Genomic DNA, 20,244 nt, shown 5'->3' with positions numbered 1-20,244 from the left:
GTGCCCGGACATTCCAGGTCATCAGTGCAAGCCCCTCCGCAGACCTGGGGGTGCTCCACCGCCGGCAGCCCCCAGCCCTCCCCAGCCTCAGCGCTGCCCTTGATGGCTACAGACGCGTCTCCCTGTCTGCAGTGCAGGGAGCTCTGCCCTGGGGCAGCCCCTCTCCCACAGCTCCTCCATGCCCCCACGCTGGCTGGGACCCCCTGACCCGGGCAGCCTCTGGGTCCCCCGTCTGCCCTGAGAGCAGCTCCCTGCCCTGGGCAGGGCGGCTTGTGGTCACCGGGGGCAAATGGCCTTGCAAGGGGGAGACAGAGGAGCCGGGGGGGCTGCCAGGGCCAGCCGTGGTAGCACCCATGCACTTGCATGGCACCCAACAGCCCCAGTCTGTCTATAAAAGGAAGCATCTTTTTTCCCCGCTCCCCCCAGCGCTGCATGCCCGGCCATGCTCTGCAGTCGCTGCCTTGCAGGGGCCTGTCCAAGTTTTACTATTCAGCACTGGCCCCCCCCAACCGGCTCCCCCCGGCTCATCCATCCCCGACAAACCCACTGCAGCAGCCACTTCAGCCGCTGAGCGGCTTAAAAAAATACCAAGAGGCCCAGAGAGGAGGAGGGAGGTGGGTGCAAGGGGACCGCTGGCAGAGGGTGCCTGGGGGAGCACCCTGCCACCCCTTAACCTGTGGCCATTGCCCATTTCGGGGCTGCGAGCACGTGGAGCCCTGGTTGCACCCGGCCGCGGTGGTCAGCGCTTCCCCCTCCGCGTGTCCAAAATACGATGCCAAGGCGCTCAGGAGTTGGGGTTCCCGTCCTGCCCCATCCCACCGGTGTGGGGCATCCCCACTTGGCGTGACCGAGGGCACCCCGGCTCCCGCTGCAGGGGGGGAACCTGGAGGCAGACGGGCTGGGCTCTGCCCCGCTGCGCTACCCGCGGACCCCCCACCCGACACCCCCCTTCGCAGCCAGCACCTGCCGGGGGTGCCCCGTTGCCCCCCTCAACCCCACGGAGAGTTTGCTGCTGCCCCCGCTCCTCCGCCCGGGCCAGCCCGAGGGGTGTGGGGGTCCCCCGTGACCCCCGGACCCGCAGCCCCGGCGCTGCCCCCTCCCTGCCCACGCCGAGCCGCTGCCAGGAGCCGAGCGCGGGGCTGCGAGCGGCAGCAGCATCCCCAGCCCGAGGGGGGTCGGCACCAGCCGGGCTCGCTGAAGGTTAAACGCCGGCGGCGGGGAAAGCCCCGCTGCCTCCCGCAGCCCCCGCACCTCCCGCCCCGCACGGCCACTTACGGTCCTGGAGGTGACACCGGCCGGGTGCGGGCTCGGCTGGCGGCAGCGGGCTGCGGTGACACCCCGCACGATCACGCCGCTTCCCCACTCGCCTTGACTTTGCCACAGGACTCCTCCGGCTCGTCCGCAGGAGCTTGCAGCATCCTCCAGTTCAGCGGGAGAAGTCCCTCGCCAGGGAGGGAGGGAGGGAGGGATTTAAGGCAGCCCCTGCCTGGGATGCGGATGCCTCCGGGTGCAGGTGAAGACCCTCCGCTCTCTGGGCACCCCGCAGCCCCCTACTCGCATGGCCCATCCCAGGCTCCGCGTCCCAGCACCCGGCTCGTGGCGTGCCCAGCTCCAGGGATGCTGTGTGGGTGATCTCTGCTGAGAAACGCTCTCCCTCCTGGACGAGGCGGCCAGGGCTGCCACCAGCACGGAGACAGCCAGGGCACCTCTGTCCTCTGCCACCTGCCCCGTGTCCCCTGGGTGCCAGGCGAGGGTCCTGAAACAATGCCATGGGGACAGCCAGCATTCATTGCTGGGCCCAGCGGCAACCTGGGGCAGCTCAGAGGGCAAAGCGGAGCCCGTGGGGGACTCGGGAGGGTGAAACCTGTCACGACTGCAGCCACAGGGGCTCCCCTGGGACGGGGGGACCCCACGGGGATGGGGATCCCCAGGCTGCCCCAGGCCACCCGCTCTGGGTGTCCAAACACCCACGGAGTGGCTCTTCTGGCACCCGGAGCAGCACAGCCCGGGGGTACAGGGCTGCTCTGCCCACCCCGGGGACCCCGCCGCCCTCGGGCTCCCACTGGTCCTACCTCTGCCTGCGGAGGGCTGGTGGGGCAAGGGGGACCCCCCGCTCGGGGCTGCAGCGGGGGCAGGACGCTGGGAGACACCTGATTGTGGCTCCCAAAGGGAAAAGCCAGAAAAAGCAGCGTGGCGTCCCTCCCGCGGCGGTCCCGGCGGCTCCCTGCCTGCCACGACGCCCTCCCCACCCCGGGTGCGCTCTGTTTGCCTGCTATTTTTGGCAGCCTCCTAAGAGCTCCTCTCAGGCTATTAATAATGAGAGTGCGAAATTCGTTTGGCCTCTCCTATATAAGGAAAGGTAGAGGCTTAGAGGCAGCTAAATATACTGGCGCGTGCGGGAGCAAGCGGGGAGGCTTTGGCACTGAGTGTGGAAAAGAGATTGTTTGAACAATGGAAAGACGGACTCACTCGGCACGCAGGGGCCCGTGCGGACAAACAGACGGATGGAGGGATGGACAGAGGGTGACGGCGCCCATGGGCCCGCACCGCATCACCCGCGTGGTGCCCCAATGCCCCTCAGGGCCCCGCTTCAGCGGGACGAGCGGCAGGAGAGGGGAGGAGGCACCTGCAGCAGGGAGGCTGTGCAAAGCCCCTGTCCCGAGCCAGCCCCGCTTTCCCCAAAACGCCTAAAACTAACAGGGACAAACGCTGGGTCTGCGCCGGCCCAGGAGGGACGTGTGGGGTGCCGGTGGCACGGAGCAGGGTGGGCTGCGGCAGGGTGACCGGCTCCCACTGGGGGACAGCCAGCACAGGGTCATTCCTCCAGCCGAGCCCCCTGCAGACCCCGGCCCCTCTCGGGGCAGTGACCAAACGCTCCTGCCCTGGCTCTGCCACGGACCCGGGGGGCAGCTCCCACGGTGGGGGGCAACGCCAGTGTGCCAGCAGTGCCACAGTGTCCCCCGGAGCCACCAGCATCCGTGCAGTGCCCTTTGCTCGCAGGGGCTGCCCACACCCATCATCAGAGGGATTTTTAACGAGCACGCCGTTACCGTAAGCGTGTCACCCCAGCGAGGGGTGGGAGCTGTGTCAGTGCAGCCGCCGAGGCTGGGGAGAGCCCGCCTGGAAGAGGTAAAGCAGCAGCAATTCAGGGAATCCTAATGACAGGAAGGCGCTGGGGAGCAGCGCCAAATCCACATGGTCGGAACAAGGACAGCACAAGCAGAGGGCTGAGAATGCGTGCGGAGAGAAAAAAACTTGCAAGAGCCTTTTTTTTTTTTTTTTTTTTAACTCCTCCTGGCTGTGGGCGCTGCATAAGGTGCTGGGGGTTCTATTTGCAGCCACACTGAGCTCCCCGGCTCGGCCGTGGTCCGACAGGCACCCTGGGCTCAGGCTCTGCCGACCGCAGCATCGCAGTGCCAGTGGCCGCATCCACACGCCCCTTTGCCCAAGGGGCCCCAGGGCTTCCCCGGGCTGCTGAGCCACTGAAAGGCTGGGACAGCCGTGGCAGCAGCAGGCAGAGTCCCTGAGCTGCGATCATCGCTGCTCTGCCCAGCCCTGCCTTCCCTCAGCCAGGCAGGGACCTCCTGCCATGCACAGCTCCCTGCCTCAGTTTCTCAAGCTGTGAAACTCCTGCGACAAAAACCTATTTCTCTGAGATTTCCTGCAAATAATGAGCCTGGGGTTGCTTTGAGGCTCCAGCCCAGACCCAGTTCCCCCCGGGGAGGGGATGCAGCTGGAGGCAGGAGCAGCTGTTCGCCCTCGGGGCAGAGCACAATCCTGTCTCTCTCCCCACACTGCCCTGGGGGTGGTGCAAGTTCTCCCCCCCAAAAGCCGAGCCCTGAGAGCCTGCAGCTGGGGGACGTGGGGGTCCCTCACCCATGGCCACCACCTCTGCCCATCACCGCAAGCCAGCACTTGCGAGGTTTCCTCCCACACCTCTGCCAGGAGCCAAGAACTGTTAAGTGATGCTGAGCAGACAGCAAAGGGATGTGGCTGGGAGCAGCCAGGAAAGGGCAGCCCTTCGGAGAGCTTCCTGCAGGCACAGCAAGTGAGCAGGGGAAGGGGGGGGGAAATAAATAGAGCTGGGTGACACAAAGCAGAGAGCACGAACACCGAGGGAAAGGGACCCAGCTGAGCACCGATGGCAGACGGGCAGCAGTGGCTTCTGCTGCTTTGGCTTTCCAAAGACAAGGGCTGATCCCAGCCAGGTTTCAACAGGGCTACACCTGCTCTGAGGCCAGGCAGGGGTGTGTGATGGCATCGGGAGCTGCTTGATGCCTCCAGAGGGTTGGTGGTGGCTTTATTTTAAAGGCAGCTGCTGCCACGCTTGTGGGCAGAGGCAGTGGGACAGGGAGCCCAGCAGATTTAGCTTCTCATGTCCTTAGGTGACATTGAGCAGCATGAACTCCAAGGGGTCCAGCACAACCCGTGGACCACATGAGATGCGCGTGGATACAAGGGCAGCTCTGAAGGTGAGTCTCCTCCCCTCTCTGAAACATCTGTGTCCCACGGTACCATCAGGTCCCTTCTGGCTGCCGCGGTGCTAAAGCACATTCCCTACAGCAGCCAGCCCCCCGTGGCAGCTGGGCAGCCTCCTTAATCTCCTTCAAGGACTCCACTAATTAGTAAACATCCCACCATATCTCTATTAGGAGGTACACTTAGCCCAGGTGCGGGTGCAGCTTGAGCCCCAACACTGCTGCGGTTTTGCTTTCCAGTGACACCAACAGTCGGCCCCTGCCTCAGCGGTCAGGGAGCAGCCCGGGCAGGTCGGGGGACTCCGTACCTGGTCAGCAGGAGACTGAGGGCAAGAGCTGCTGAGGCTGAAAGTCAACCTCATAGAGCGGAAGCTAACGACAGCTGTGCTAAAGCAGGGGCAGGTAAACAAACCAGGGGTCAAAACACAAGCACAGGGCCATAGCACGAGGCTCAGCATCTCCCGCTCCCTACGCAAAGCGGGGATCAACACGTAGAGGCTGCTGCATCGGTCACCGAGCAAGGAGGGGACTTGGCCGTCTGTCGAGCAAGCTCTTGGCAGCCCCGTTAGCCCCGTTGGCAACAGAGCTCCACCGCAGGCTACAGCGGCTGCGGCAAAGGCAGCCCCTCTGCAGCAGCGCCGGCGAGACCCCGCTGCCGGGCACCGGGTGAGAGGAACAAGGGGGGGACTTCCAGTTCTTACAGAAAGAGCACAGTGGTGTCATCTGGAACCATCCCACAGCCAAAACTGAAGAAAGAAGCAAGCTGAGCAGCAGCAAAACATCTTCCCTGTTTATTTGCAAGAAACATTTTGTTTAGAAAAATTACTTTTAGTCTTGATCCAAGTAACACTGCAATCCACAAACATTCTTAAACCAGAGTCCAGACAGGTTGGACAGCCCCTGCTACACAGAAGAATGAAGAAAAGATTTGAGAGCAAACTATTTTAAAACTAGAATGCAACATTTGCCTCAAACATCTTAACCAGTGTTTGAATACGTTAAAGAAAACAAAATCAAGTGAAGCTGATGGTTCATCTAACAGATGTCTCAGCTTTTAACTTCCACACATGGGTGACTTGTAGCCAGTGTCTCTAATTGTGAAATCATAATGCATAGCAATGCAGAAACCTTCCCCAGCAAGGTCAGCCCCGCTCACAACGCTCAGGAACAACCCAGCAGCGATAGCAGTGACGCCACGGGGGGGGGGAGAAGAGGGTGGCAGGGGGGTTCAGAATAACGCGTTTGCTCTCTGTGCACACACCCTGGGAGAGGTCTGCACGAACGGTGCAGTAAAGCAGGGTCTGCCCCGTCCCCCGGGTCGGGGGGGTCCTGTGCTGGGTCAGAAGTTGCTGCCTTCAGCCTGGGAGGGTCTCCTTGCCTCCGCCGGCTTCCAGGGCCTCGCGCTCCCACGAGGCCGGGTGCGGTTGCTGCGTGTTCCCGTTTCTTGCGGCGCTGCCAGGGCTCAGCACTGCCAAGGGTTAACGTGGAGCAAGGAAGAGGGCTGCACGGCTGGGGAATACTAATGGGAGCCAGAAGTCTAACAGGAGCTTGCACTACGCTCTGTCACAAACCTGCACTCGGTGATGACAAATGACTAACGAGCCAGGAAGCCGTCCTAACTGAGCCGCTCGGCACAGAGGGGCCACCGCAGCCCACCGCAAAGCCCAGCCTTCGCGGGCGGTGCTGCCAGCTGACTAAAGAACCCCAAAGCGTTCGTTACCCCACAGTGAAATGTAAGGACAGAGAAAGTCACCTCAGCTAAAGAAAGGTGTTGGCAGCAACAGCTGCACAGATTCTAATTCCGTCTTCCATAACTAGAAGCCAGGCTTGCTTGAAAAGCGCACACTGCGTCTCCTGTGAGGGGTACTGATCTCTGCAGCAAGGAGCGTCTGATGGCTGAACCACCACACCCAGCCTGAGCTACCGCAGGGGGAAATTCCCCGGGACCAGCAAGAGGCTCAGACAGCAACAAGCCCAGCGGACCGGAATCAGCGAGAGCCCAAGAGCTCTCCTCTAACAGCACAAACCACTTTCGGGCACAGTCCCAGCACTGCTCAGTCCCTGCAGCTTCAAAACCTCATTGTCTCCTCGTTTGTTCATCTTACATCCAAATGAAGGGAAACGCATCAGCGGGCAGCATCACGCAAGAGTTAAGTGTCCGGCCATCGTACAGCTGGCAACAGCGGCTGCATCCGCACTGGGCTGTGCCCCCGTGAGGCACGGCCTGGGGAGCATCCCGCCGTCAGCCGTCCCCCTGTGTGGTCCCAGGCGGGCTTGTGGGGAAGGAGCCGTCGGGAGAGCGGGCGCAGGAGCAGCCCGGGAAGGGGAAGCCGGGCTCGGAGCTCCAGCTGTGTGAGAGAGAGAGAGAGACAAGCCAGAGGGTGGCCCGTGCCGTGACGCAGGCAAGCAAGAGGCAAGCCCCGTGCCTGGCGGAGTTGGGAAGGCACGAGGCTGATGCCTCAACGCTCAGGAGAGCTGCAGGCTCCAGCGCTGGTGTGCGAGGAAGACAGCTGATTGCCCAGAAAAATAAACTTCGCAGCAGCCACGACTACATTCAGTGAGGGCGCGTTCCCTCGCATTCAATAGTGTTTAATCTTCATCTAGCTCAACACAAATCAGTAGTGCAGCAATATAAATACAACCGAGGAAGTTAAAGCCTTTTGGCTTTCATAGCTCAAAAAATAGCTAATGAAACAAGTTTCCAGTTTTTAAATTAAACACAAAGAAAGGCAATAAACTGCCCACCCATCCACAGAGGAGCAGCAGCACCCTTCATGCCAGCAAGAGGCTGATTTCTGCCAGGGGACAGCAGTGCAACTCCTGAAAGCAGCACATGAGATAAAGGAGCGGGCACGGGGAAGGACCGCCGCACACAGACCTCCAGAGCCCAGGCAGCAACCACAGCCGCTCGCTGCTGGCACTCACCGCACAATGCCCTCCGGTACCACGAGTTCCCTTTTCCACTAAAAGACACCGAGTGTGCACTTCACACTGCGTTAGGAACACGCAGGACTCCTCAGCCGTAACAACGTGGGGACACTAAGCCGCCAGCCAGAGGGAGCAGCCAGCCGCTGGGCACTGAAGATGTCAACCCCTGTTTGCCTGGCTTGTGTAAATTTTAAGGACCCTCCCCACCCCACCATACGGCGTTTAATAACTGAGATACGGTTAGTGACCAGACTCAGGGACGGCTTGGTGACCAACAGAAGGTGCTGGGGCCACTGAACATCTCACAGGTTTGGATTCAGCCAGCCCGCAGAAGCGGGTTCCACAGGTGGGCGTCCCCTCCTGCTCTGGTACCCAGCGGGAGAGCTCGCTGCAGGAGGGGGTCTCCTAGCCCAGGCAATTACCACAGACAGTTCAGCTTTTCACATTTGAACAGGCACCGTGTCATCAACACTCCCAGTGAGAAAAGCCTGACAGTAATTTACAACAGCTACAAAACCCTCTCCTACCCGCAAGCTGATGGAGTGTGACCATAGTGTTTAGATTCCCCCTCCTCTACACTCCAAAAGCAGCCAAGTGCACGTGAAAGGACCAGTCTAAATTAAAATAGTGCTTAAACCATTAGGGAAGGTGGGAATAAAAGAGAAGCAAGCTGTTCAACAGCAAAGGTAGCCCACGGTAGGCTGCTGGAGCCTGAAAGGAGCTCAGCACACAGCTCAAAGCACAGCCTTGACCGAGGAGCTCCTGAGGCAGGTGAGCTGAAGTCCATGGGTGTTTCCTCTGCAGCAGTCTGAGGTGGGCTAGGAGGGTCCTGCACATTCACAGTTGCTCCAAGTGGTTCTGTCCTGCTGCTCTCCAGATGCCAGCTCTGTTCTCTGACGCTTCGCCTGGGGTTCACAGTTGCCTTCTCCTCCCTTTGATTTCCCTTGAAGTTCAAATTCAAGTACAACCAGTTTTAACCAAATGAAAAGAAACCCACAAAAACAAAAGTTATTTTCTGTGAAACGAGTTAGCAGCGTTGTCCTAATCAAACCGGCCTCCCAAAGGCCCTTGTAGGCTGGGGACGGGAGCGGCCTTTCCCACCAGGCTCTGGCAAAAGGCCGCCTGAGGGGAGCTATAGGATTTCCTCCCTCTGGTTCTTGGGTTTGAGCATCACTTGTCCGTTGCGCAAGGAGCCATTCTGGCTACGGAGCAGTTTCCCTTTTTCGCGGTCAGGCCACGTGAAGATGGCTTCATCACTGTCCAGTTCAGACTCCGAGTGCATCAGGCTAGTGTTGAGGACCTGGGCTTTCTGTCTGCTGCCTTCGAAGGAGAGAGATTCCCAGGTTAAAAATACTTTTAATACTGGTCAACAACCTCACCATACTCCATTCCCTCTTTAAGTCTCCTTCTCCTACCACGTCAAAGGGGCAGCCCAATCAGACTTTCCTGTGTCCATCACTTACTCCCTCAAATGCTGACACCAAAGTGACCCTGTTTCAGACACTTTGGCACAACAGAGGTCACACCACCATTTCAAGCTAGTGCAAAGCACAACAAACAGATAGGAAAGCAAATTATGTTACCAGAAGGGGCTGTGAGTATACGTGGGAGCTCTGTCTCCCTGACCTTGCTCAGGGCACTGTCTAGAAAGCTCTCTGAGGGCTAACGGCTGTAGTAGAGGGAATATGCAGGTGTGTGAGGGAAGATCCCTGCGTTCTTACTACTCCCCCTACTCTCATCTCTGCTTCTCTTGCCTGCAATGGAAGAGAGATAAATTAGCAGGCTGAATTTAGATTAATGCACAAGGACAGGAGAGAGACATATACTGATATTGTCAGCAGAGGAAATATTTAAATTTAGCTTTTCCTTAATGGAGAAATGCAACATTTCCTCTGTTAGCAGAATGCTCCCTGGATGTATCTAGCAAGGAAAAAGACTTTAGTCAGCAGCCAGCCTTGGAAGAAGCAAGATGAGTTTAGTTACCAGAGAGCAAACAGTTGAGGGACATTTGCTACAGACTACAGAACAGTGAGCCCTTTATTTAACAGTGGGGCTCTTCTCTGCGAGGTGACAGATGGTCAGATTAAAGCGGAGTTGGGTGCTGAGGGAGGAAAACACACCCGGGTTTTCTTCAAGGGTATCTGTGTTTGTGCAGTTGGGATGGCCGGGTTCTCAGAGGAATTGTCTGATCAGCTCTGTCGCTGCAATGCCCTCCGATGCTGTCGTTAGGCACTGTTCACTTTGCTGGAACACCATTAAATAGAGCAATACTAGGATGAGCAATTATTTTCCACTAGCAAACAAGGATCAGGGATTATTTTCCACGCAGTTAAAATAACGCCTCCTCTAAACAAAACCAGGATGCACACTCTTATTTGAAACGCGTTATTTCAGCAGCTGAAGTGTTCCCCAGCATCTGGTGGGGCTGTGCTCCACATGTACTTTCCCACATCTCCCTCCTCTCCTCGTCAGTCAGGAGGTGACCACACCTTGCTTCAGGTATCAGACACAATCGCAGCAAAAACGCTCCAGCCTGAAATAACTCAATGATCTTTGCAAAGCACCTGACAAGCATTCTAGGACAGCAGCACGGACAGGAAAATGCTGGCTAAGAACACCGAAGACAAATGACTACATTTCAGGAACAGGCCAACAGGCCCGTAGCCACGTGAAGCACTGAGGACTTCATGGGTCCCCCTCCTAAGATAAAGATCTGCTTCCTGGAAAAATTAGAGGATGAGCTAAAATGTGAAACTTTCAGAGCCTGATGCTCACAAGGGCAAGAATGAATAAATTTATGAACAAGTCATTTGTGGTGGGAGAATACGGAGGCAGAGAGAAACATCGCTCTCTCCAGGCCATGAGTATTTTCAGGTTGCTTGGTGTCCCTTTGCTTACTAGCCAAAGTCGACCAGTTTAGTGGAATGCTTAGTGACACCGAATTTATGCTTTGCTGTGGAGCGAGGCCAAGGAATTGCATATTGGCAACAAGCAAACTTCACTACCAGAACCCAGTGGGAATTTTAGAGCAAGAGTAGTTCTAGTCAACACCCGGTTGTGGGCTTCCTGGATCAGGCCAGTCTCCGCACAGCTTACATACATCCACTTACTACTGCTCTGATAGAAGTGGAGACATCAGGACCAGGCCAGTTTCAGCCCAATTTCTAAACCAAAGAGTTAGATAACTTGACTAAATATCTTGTCTACAGATATGAAACAAGCTCTTAGATCTTCTGAGACTTGTCTGTCAGCACCTAACATCACGTTTGTTTCACTCTGTGATTTTTAGTCCACTGAGGAAGAGTGTTCTTAGTCAGCATTCTGGAAATGCCAAGTTCTTCCCTCTCATGTTTTACCTGCTTTGGGATTTGGTTTTAACTCCAGGCTTTCTTGATCCGTTGCATCCAAAATCTTATATTTGCTTTTTCTTTTGGATTTTCCTTTTCGTCTAAAGGGGGAGAAAAGGAATTAAAAGGCAGTCCATTTCTAAAAAAGCCAGAAGAAAAAACAACTCTGATCTTCAAAGCTAGAGTATTTGCTTATTTCAGATTACGTTCATATCGGAAAGCAAAACATTAAAAACATTGCTTTAGTTGCACATTTACAGGCTAATCCAGATCTCGCTTCTTAACTGAACCCAGAGTTCTAGGACTTCAATGTTTCACTTGAAACACTGGGTGACAAAAACTAACATCCCAGGGCTAAGCAGATGACCTGCTGGGACTCCAGGTTTGGATCTTTCACCTCCTAATGCAGCTACTTGGCTCTGAAGCACTGATACAGTGGGGGTTATGGCCTCAGTCCCACCTCTTGCAACAGCAGATCACCATCCAGGATAAGATTCCAAAGGCAACCACAATGACGAAAGATGCAATGATCACATACAGCACACTCCACTCTGAAAGCAAAACACCCCAGAGATAAAGACGTTTTGGCACCTCATACAGTTGACAGTGTGCGCTTTAGATGACTACTCTTGGAAAGAAAAAGAAAGGCCTGACCCTTTGCAGAATTAGAGGCTAGCATCCACCCCTGACAGCACCACTAACTCACCTACGGAAGCCAGAGGCTTGAGATTCAGCGTGCGGACTCACTGCACAAGGGCATTTTTCAATGTGTGACTATTTATAAAATTTGCTTTCCCATGGCAGGAAAGCCTCTGTAGGGGCACGACAGAAAAGAGGTGTGATTTATACACTAAGAACGGGCTCAACTCTTAGCGAGCATTCACTGAGAGGGTCTGAAGGGGACTCGATTCCCCATCAAATATCGCCTGCCAAGAAGGTACGTGCACGAGCCCAGGGCAGGGACTATCTCCTCATGTGAGCATCACGTCAGAGATACTTGGAGAAAGCACGTACCTATTACTCTGCCTACCCTGGGTTTCAAACACCGTTTGCTTTCCAAAGATGAGCAATCCCAGGGAGGGTGCACATACCACAGTTGCTTTCGCCATCCCCCATCTGCACCCTGATGAGGTTCTCCATCCAGAACGGGTCACAGACGCAACGCTTGGTGAAGGAGTCACAGCGACCATGCTCAGAGCAGTTCAGCTGACACGCTAGGGACCAAAAGCGGCACGGTGAACTAAAGGACTCACACGTGAGGCAAAAATGGGACAGTATAGTTCATCCTCTTAGCTTAGCCATAAGAAGCACAAACGTACGAACCCAGGCCTCACGCCAAATCAAAAAGTCCTGCTTTGCTAACATAACACATATAACATGCTAAGAAAATTTGCCTAATAAATTGTGATTTTGATATAAAAATTATGGAATTCCTATATTTGTTAAGTAAATGATTTTAAATAAGGTTTTGATTTCCAAATGCAAACGCAGCCTGTGAGACAGGCTACAAGAAACAAATAGATCCTTTAAAGCGACCAGAACTGAAGAGTGGCTTTTGAAGACCACAAAATCGTAAGATCAAGAAGTCATGAAATTACATAATTTTGTTTTAAAACATCTAGCTGATCAGCACATGATCTTCATAGGATGGAGCTCAGAAAATGAAAACAATGCTAATGTAAATTTGTAAAAAATTGACACAAGGGAAACATTTCCTTCAGACTGATGTATGTGCTGGAGAGGAAACGAGTACGTTCACAGCTACTAAGATCTGTAGTTTTATTGTCTTCAGTATGACAGTCATTTCACTGGCTGTATTCCATTAACACTGTATTTTAGTTTCCTAGGTCTCAATCTGCTTTTGATTTTGTGAATTCTTTTTTTCGCGGCAACATTACTTGTAATCGTTTAGATGAAGTTGAATACTGAATAGTCATGATCAATTTGTAAATAACTGATTAATGTTTCCCATTTCCTAACTTATGAAAGCTACTGGAGTGAGCATGTGTGTGTACGCACACGCAGGTGTTTTGAGCACACACAAAGGTCCTTATTCTTGCAGGCATCTGAAGAAAGGAAAAGGTGTTAGCTCACAGCACAGCGACTCTTACTTACTGACTGTGTTGATTTCTAATGCCCGGAAGATGAGGAAGTCCGACTGTTGTTTCCGTAGTTCATTTCTGAGCGTCCAGGCTACCTCTCGTCCTTTGAATATCTGATGAGGTGGCTGGTTCTGTACAAAAAACACCATCTTCGTGCTGGAAGTCAGACAAAAATTATTATCTGCTGCTTCTCCAACCATCAGGCAGAGAGCCATTCCCCCCAGTCTGTCGTGAGACGGACTTATTCAGAATCCCAAATTTATCTGAAGAGCAGACTTCTGGCTCCATCTTGAAAGCAATAATAGTAGATCTGGTCACACAGGAGAAAACCCTTTGCGACATCTGATCTGTCCATTTTTTCAAAGCTAGGACTGGACTGTTCTGGAGTTAGCTAATGGTTTTGTCAAGTCTAGTTCCAAACACCATCAAGTACACCTTTGCACGTTCACACTAAGTATGCAAATCCCCAAACTTTAAGGTCCTGCCGTTTCCATAACCTCTGCCCTCACTATGGGATCCTTAGACCTTGCTACACGTGGAAGTTGGGGGCTTGTCTAACTGCTCGGCACAGAGCTCCAGCAACAGAAGACAGTGAAGGTTTACAATCTTTTGCAAAGCTTAGTTTGAATGCACAAAGTGTTACAGCCAGAAAAAAAGCACAGGTGTAGAGGATTCTGTATTCTGCATCTTTTATTGCATTAACTTTACGATATAAGAACTTGCTCCCCTAGGCTCGTTAGCCTTGCAGAGCCCCGTGTATCCTTCAGATTCACAAAAGGATGCATGGATGTTTCAGATTTTTTTTATTACCAGTGAGCCTATGAGTCAACATAATATTAGTGAAGCCCTCAGAGTGCATGAAGAAAAAGCAGCTGGGGGAAAAAGATTTTTTAAACAGTATGAGTTACTTTGATAGATGAGGCAAAAACAGGACCTTAAAGCCATCTGTCAGAAAATAATCTCTGCTCTTTTATAAGACTTCCCACTCTTCTGTCTACTTAATAAACATATAAACAGATGAAGCATTAATTACAAGAATCCCTTACTTGCCTTACTTGGTGAAGAACAGTGGCAACTGGCTCGGTCGTGGCAGAGATAGAAAGGTAATATTACAACAGAAAGTGCTGGCTCTTCTGTTCTGAGCTCTTTAGGTTTGCACGGACAATGAATTCTGATTTTACTGCTACAGCAGGCAACATGGACACAAAGGAATCGATACATTACTGAACTCGGGAAAGTCTAAAGCATAACTGCAGATTTATTGCTTATTTGCTGCATGACTTTAAGCATGTCCCTTAAATCTTTTTCAGTGCTTTATCTACCTTAACTTTTACTAAAAGGGGAGTAGTTTTAAGTGCAATACTGCACTTATTTCAACGGATTACCATTCTGCCACAGATAAGCTTGTTGCCATGCCACTCACATGTGTGTTGAGGCATCCTCAAACACACCTACAGTAACGATGCACTGCTGTTAGTACAGAGATATGCGCAGCCGTTGCTGTGACAACACTACAGCACCAGTTGCTAAAGTTTTTTGCGGAACAGTGAATTTCCCAGAGCAGCCATTTGTGCAGAGGTGGAAAGCTGAACTCGATCAGGTACTTTCATGCCAAAGCAGTGTGGCCAGGATCCAGCTGGGCTGAACCACCCTTTGTATGACTTGCTGGTTGCTGCTCTTGGAGCTGAGCAGCATTGTTCAGGCAGGGAACACGACCCTGGCCCACAGCCCTGCCTATCAGCAAACTTCCACGTGTTTAGAAGAGACCAACTATAGTTTATTGTAAGCTAAATAGCAATCAAACCCAAGTTTTCTTTATCTCTTCAAACAAAAGTTACACTGGTTTTCAACATTTTACTTTATATTATATTGAATAAATGTAGTTTCATATTAGCTTTACTGCCTGCACAAAGGGGATTGCTACACCACCATCTCTGGTGTGGAATCGGTCTTTCACCAAACTACTCCTATACCAAGCCCCATTATTTCTCCAGTTATAAGTCACAGCTGTAGAACATCCTTCAGATAGTCTTCACAATTTTCAAAACCAAGTAAGATTAGTTCTTATTTTACAAATTTGGGGGGCAAAGATATTGGCAGCAGCAAACAGCTTTTAAGGACATTGCACCATATCCAAGACCTGCTTGGCAACACACCTTCGCTGACCCGAGCAAGCAGGAATATCCGTTTTAAGCAACATCTCCACATATTCCGATTGTCCAATCTGCTTCCCAAAAGAAAAAAGCCCTTGGTTCACTAAACCCTCAAGCAATCCCACTCCACGTACGCTCACAGATGAGCCCTACCTTTGTTCAGTGTATGGCTGGATCTTCTGCACAGTAATGTCCGAGTCGAGGACCCCCAGCAGAACGCCTATTTGTCGGATGAACATACCCTTCTGCCTCTCAGTCAGCTGGCTGACATTAACATCCAGAATTATCTCCACAAGGTTATTTTTCCTAGGATCTACCGAGAATGTAGATAATACAGATCTTTAGAACTTCTTTTTAACAGTCTGGGTACAAGTCAGGTTTCTAGTATCTTTCCAGAACGTTTCTGCTTTGAACACAAAATTACAGAATCTCAGTGTAGGAAGGGATACAAGTCTATGACTTTCACAGGGAACGGCAAGCAGTAACTCAGCCCCCAAGAACCACGTGAAAACACAATCACATCCCCCAAAACTTTTGACTTTTATAGTTCTGAGCTGGACTAGACTACACATTTGAATCCCAGTACACTGTATTCAGATAAGCAGAGGGCTTGCTAGTGCACTGTAGGCAAATGTGGTACAGCACAAAGCCCAGACTCACCAGGTTTGACTTCCACTGTGGTCCTTTCCACATCACTCTCTCCCTTGGCATCTGTTACTCTGAGGTGGAATGTGTAGGTCCCTTCTACCAGATTGGACAGGAGAAGGACAGGATGATGGTCTGAATTATTTAAGACTTCCTGGAAGGCAGATCAAAATAAGCATCAGGAAACAAAGGATCAAACTAGCATGACATATCCTCATACTTAAGGATGTGACTAAAAGGCACTAACAGGCACAACAATCGATCAGCTTTACATTTCCTCAGGAGCTGTCAATGCTACCTCTCACTGACTTTTGTGATGCTGCAGACTGCCATTTTAAAAAGAAACCTCACCCCAGCTGCAGGGCTCCCCTCATCGCGGGTCCACAAGTAGCTGACAATTCCCTTATCGTCAGAGGACTTCGATCCATCCAATTCAGCCGTATTTGTGGGCAAGGTGATGACGACATTACCAGCAATCTTTGCAACTGGTGGCTTGTTTATCTCTAAGCAAACAGAAAGAAAGAAGCTGCAGAAAAATCTCATAACACCCAATCAAAAACTACTGCATTTGATCTCCACTGTAACCCAGAAATCCCTATCTAACCCTGGAGGAAGAGAAGGGAAATCACATACTGCAGGATTCAGCTGAAGATACTATTCCTCCAGAAATGGGTAAAGCCCTGACTTAAGGCCATTTCAGCGCTCTCCACATTATTTTTCACCCATTCCTTACTCTTACTGTGGCTCCGAACACAGGTTTTGCTGAACTGCTCAGAGATAACCTGTGTCTCAGGTCTGGCTGCACATACCTTCTTTGACAATAACGTTGACCGAGCTTTGGCTCTGCAAGTTCCTCTCATCTTTAACTGTCAGAGTAAACTCGTATGTCCCAACTTGAAGGCCTGTTACAGTGGCAATGCTGCTGTTGGCATTCTCCAGCTTGACACCATCTGGGCCCCTAACCAAAGCACAGGAGGATCAGTTTAAACTTTGCATAGACCGGGGAACTAGCCTCACACCAAACAGGAGGCTCAAGCTCAGAGTTTATGGAGATGCAAACAGTTGCCTGGAAATACAGAGTCCACGACAAAAAGCAAAAATATTTTCTCCAGTGACAGCAAGATAATCAAAAGAGTAAGTGCAGCACTTGGAACAAAAAGCATAATTTCTGGTGGTTTAGTGTTTTGGTTATTTTTAAACCAGGGGAGCACTGATACCAACATTTAAGTAGGGTTTACAAAAAGCGGTACTTTCAGCAAAATTGGCTCGTGAACTGCACAATAAGCCAATTTTTTTTTAAGAAAGGTATAGAGCAAAAATAGTTCCTTCATTTATAAGAGCTTTGCACAGACTTTGCATTAGCAAACAGAGAAAGCTACTGCAAGTTGCTCACAGGCTTCTTCCTGAATTCCCTAAAACACTTCAGGGAATTTAGAGTCTGAAGGGAAGCATGACAACGAGAAGAAAAGAACATTGCCTCATTCAAACATACTGCAAAAGCATCACATTAAAAGGCCCTGCTGTTATTTGATTTACAAGAGTCGGTCTCTTCATACAGCCAAGACCACATCACACTGCTGTGATTCAAACGTGGCCAGACTCCTTTATATGCCACAACTACACTGAGAGTGGGAATCAGGCCTAGAGATGAAGGCAAAGGTATTTCTAATGCTCAAACAAAACTCCACCTCCCTCCAATTAAACATAAATCCGTGCCTCATTCTAGTCACTGGTAAAGCTTGCCAGGTCTGATGTGACCAGGATTTAACACAAGGGAGGTATGTGGGGGTGTGCCTTGCTTTACGTGAAGGACCTAGATACTTGCATAAGAGCAGCCTGGAAGGTGATACATACCGTGTTTTTTCCCAAAGAAAGGAGACTATCTTCTGGTCATCTGAGCTCTTGCTGCCATCTAGAGTGGTGCTGTCCACAGGAAGAGTTAATTCTTTATCTGGACCAGCATCTGCCTTTGGGGGCTTATTGTTCTCTGAAAAAGGATTGCAATATTTTTCACACACATGCCATAAAAGGTGGAGCTGAAAACCCCAGCATTACAAAGTTTCTCCATGATCCCTAGTATATTTCTTGCCTGTTATCTCAACCTTGTACTCAGAGAAAGTGGGGTTAAAGGTAGTTAGGAGTTCAGATCAGTGCTTCATTCACACATCTGCAATAAAGTGAGAATGAAACCTAGTAGTTCTGATTTTTGCTCTCATTCTCTAGGCATTACTCCACTTCTCCTGCTCCCGTTCCAGGACCAAGCACTGTGGACAGAGACAGCTGCTTGAAAATACAATCCTGCCATTATGGTGGGCTAACATCAGTTAGACTACATTGTGTAAAATAAAAGAACATCCTAGAAAGGCAATATTCCTAGAAACTTTCTTTTGTTGGTTTATCAGCAGTACAGCAGCCCAGAATGGTCCTAAATTAGAGCAGCTCCTCTGAAAGCAACACAAAGCACCGTAAGATCTAGAGCATGTCGACAGATTGACGCTCGCCTCTAACCCCTGGAACGGAAGTGGCAAATGCAGCTCAAGGCAGCTCACCTGGTTGGACTATCACAGTGACCTCTGCAGTGGACTGGTGCCCAGCAGAATCCGTCACTATCAGCTGGTAGGTGTAATCACCTTCTTGCATTGCAGAGAGCTGTAAGACTGGCGTCCTCACCCCCTTTGAGAAAACATGTTCATGTATTAAGAAGAATCCTTACCCAGATGATGATAGAACAGATAAACAACTACTATCAGCAGATTCTAGGGGCTTATTAACCTCGCTAAGGGGCCAGAAGTCCATGCCACTTAAGCATGCAAGACATTTACAGCTAAATTTACGCACAACAACAAGGACACTGTTGTGAAATGTAACAAGACTAATGCCGTATAGGTGTTCAGACCCTTTGAGATTCAACACTTAGCAACTCAAGCAAAACCTCTGGGGAGCTCTGTGCAAATCATACACATTGTGAACCTCATTCATGGACTTTCTTATTCCATATATTTTGACAGTAGTAACAATCTTTAAAAGAAAAATGACATGGAAACAAGTTCCAGCTTTTACTGTTTAGGACCGAGGAGCATGTGGCCAGTATCAGCCAAGTTTAGACTCCAAGGTTCAACTCAAAAGATCCAGTCCACTGTGTTTGCCCAGCTTAGGAAATGCATGACCTGGCACAATGGGTTATCCTGTACATCTAATGCCGTCCTGACTGATAGTTACCTAAAAGATCACAGTCTGGCTTCCACATCTGCTGACAACACTTAAGCATCCCTGTTACACCATCATTGATCTAGCCATCACTGATGTTCTGAGATGTCAGCAACTGAACATAGAAAGAGCACACTTCCCTAGCAGCCACATAGGTTAAAGTGAGTTACATGGGTGTACATCAAGTTGTGCTGAGATCTGTTGTATGGGACACCAGAACCCAAAGCCACCAAGTTCCCATCTCTCTCAATCCTCCATTCTTGAGCAGTATTTAAAACTCCGTGGCTCAAGAAAGGGAACAGGATGCCAATGAAAACCTGTGGCTAGACTGGTGCACCAGCTCAGCCACTGAGACAATACCAGCTTTGTGTGGTTTTAACTTTATCTATAGATTTAATCATCACATGCTTGCTCTGTAGGATTCTAAGAGACATTTGCTAACAGTCAATTAAAAATGGTTTGATTATAGAAAAAAAGCCAGCTAGTGAGTAACCCAGGTTGAGTACTGGAGACCTGCACTGACCTGCATCTCCATCACCTTCCCCTTGCTGTTAGGGCTGAGCAGCCACTCATAGCTGACAATGCTGTGATCATCAGTGCTCTGATTCCCGTAGAGGGTGATGGAGTTCTGAGGCAGGGTAATCACTTGGTTTGGGCCCGCGTTTGCCACTGGAGGATAATCCACCGCTTTGTTCACAGTCAAGTTTGCAGTGGTGGAGTTGCTGGCACCATCTGAGTCCACTACTGTTAGACTAAAGAGAGAAGAGAAAAATAAAAGTGAAAGCAGTGAAGTCTCGTGATTATCAGAGCTGAACACAAAATGCTGGCTGGAGTTAACTGAAGTGCAAAAGAAGAGTAAGAAACTTAAGGCACTTTTAAGGACAGGACAGTAATTTTTTTTCAAGAGTGAGAAAACCTATGGTTTCAGGCAACCGTGCTTTTTCTGAATAGAAGCTTCCACCAAGTGCCCAAGTATCAGCCTCAAAGTGATGCAAGAAATTCAAGTCACATTCATCTCTCACTTGAATATACCACCTAGTTCCAAGACAAAACTGTGCTAGATCATCCACTTTCACATACATAGTCGTGATGGAAAAGACCTCCCTGAGTATGACACTGCCTCCCAGTAGGAGACATTCATTAACATAGACACAGAAGTTCATTACTAATCCACAGTATGCCTCTTCAGGTAGGCCAGTACCACAAAACAGAACTGCTTTTTGCTAAATCATCCATCTAATTAGCTCATATACCAACTGCTTAAGAGGAAAACAGTGTTCAGTTATTGGTACTCAGGTTTATTTCATTTTAAATAGATCTGCTGATGCAGTGCATGGACATCACACCAAAATGCAGACCTAAGGAAAAAACACAGAACAAACAC

At 50.8% G+C, this 20,244-nt stretch overlaps 1 protein-coding gene across 3 annotated transcripts in view; it reads right to left on the bottom strand.

The window, feature by feature from the left end:
• Nucleotides 1-7,027: 7,027 nt before the first annotated feature.
• KIAA0319L (KIAA0319 like) overlaps nt 7,028-20,244 on the bottom strand; it is a 33,013-nt gene continuing 19,796 nt past the window's right edge. For 2 of the 3 annotated variants that reach the window (XM_075773842.1, XM_075773843.1), the window contains 12 exons: nt 19,384-19,612; nt 18,203-18,326; nt 17,508-17,640; nt 16,463-16,611; nt 16,005-16,156; nt 15,669-15,807; nt 15,162-15,321; nt 12,869-13,011; nt 11,845-11,967; nt 11,214-11,304; nt 10,763-10,854; nt 7,028-8,726 (listed from right to left, as the gene is read on the bottom strand). In XM_075773842.1, the coding sequence (XP_075629957.1) occupies nt 8,539-8,726; nt 10,763-10,854; nt 11,214-11,304; nt 11,845-11,967; nt 12,869-13,011; nt 15,162-15,321; nt 15,669-15,807; nt 16,005-16,156; nt 16,463-16,611; nt 17,508-17,640; nt 18,203-18,326; nt 19,384-19,612 (1,723 nt within the window). In that variant the 3' untranslated portion in view covers nt 7,028-8,538. The remainder of the gene's footprint in view (nt 8,727-10,762; nt 10,855-11,213; nt 11,305-11,844; nt 11,968-12,868; nt 13,012-15,161; nt 15,322-15,668; nt 15,808-16,004; nt 16,157-16,462; nt 16,612-17,507; nt 17,641-18,202; nt 18,327-19,383; nt 19,613-20,244) is intronic. The other variant, XM_075773844.1, reaches the window with a different exon arrangement.

The sequence above is a fragment of the Balearica regulorum genome, chromosome 22, assembly GCF_011004875.1.
Source record: "Balearica regulorum gibbericeps isolate bBalReg1 chromosome 22, bBalReg1.pri, whole genome shotgun sequence".
Lineage (NCBI taxonomy): Eukaryota > Metazoa > Chordata > Aves > Gruiformes > Gruidae > Balearica > Balearica regulorum.
Note: the sequence above shows the minus strand (reverse complement) of the source record. Positions and strands in the feature narration are given on the sequence as shown.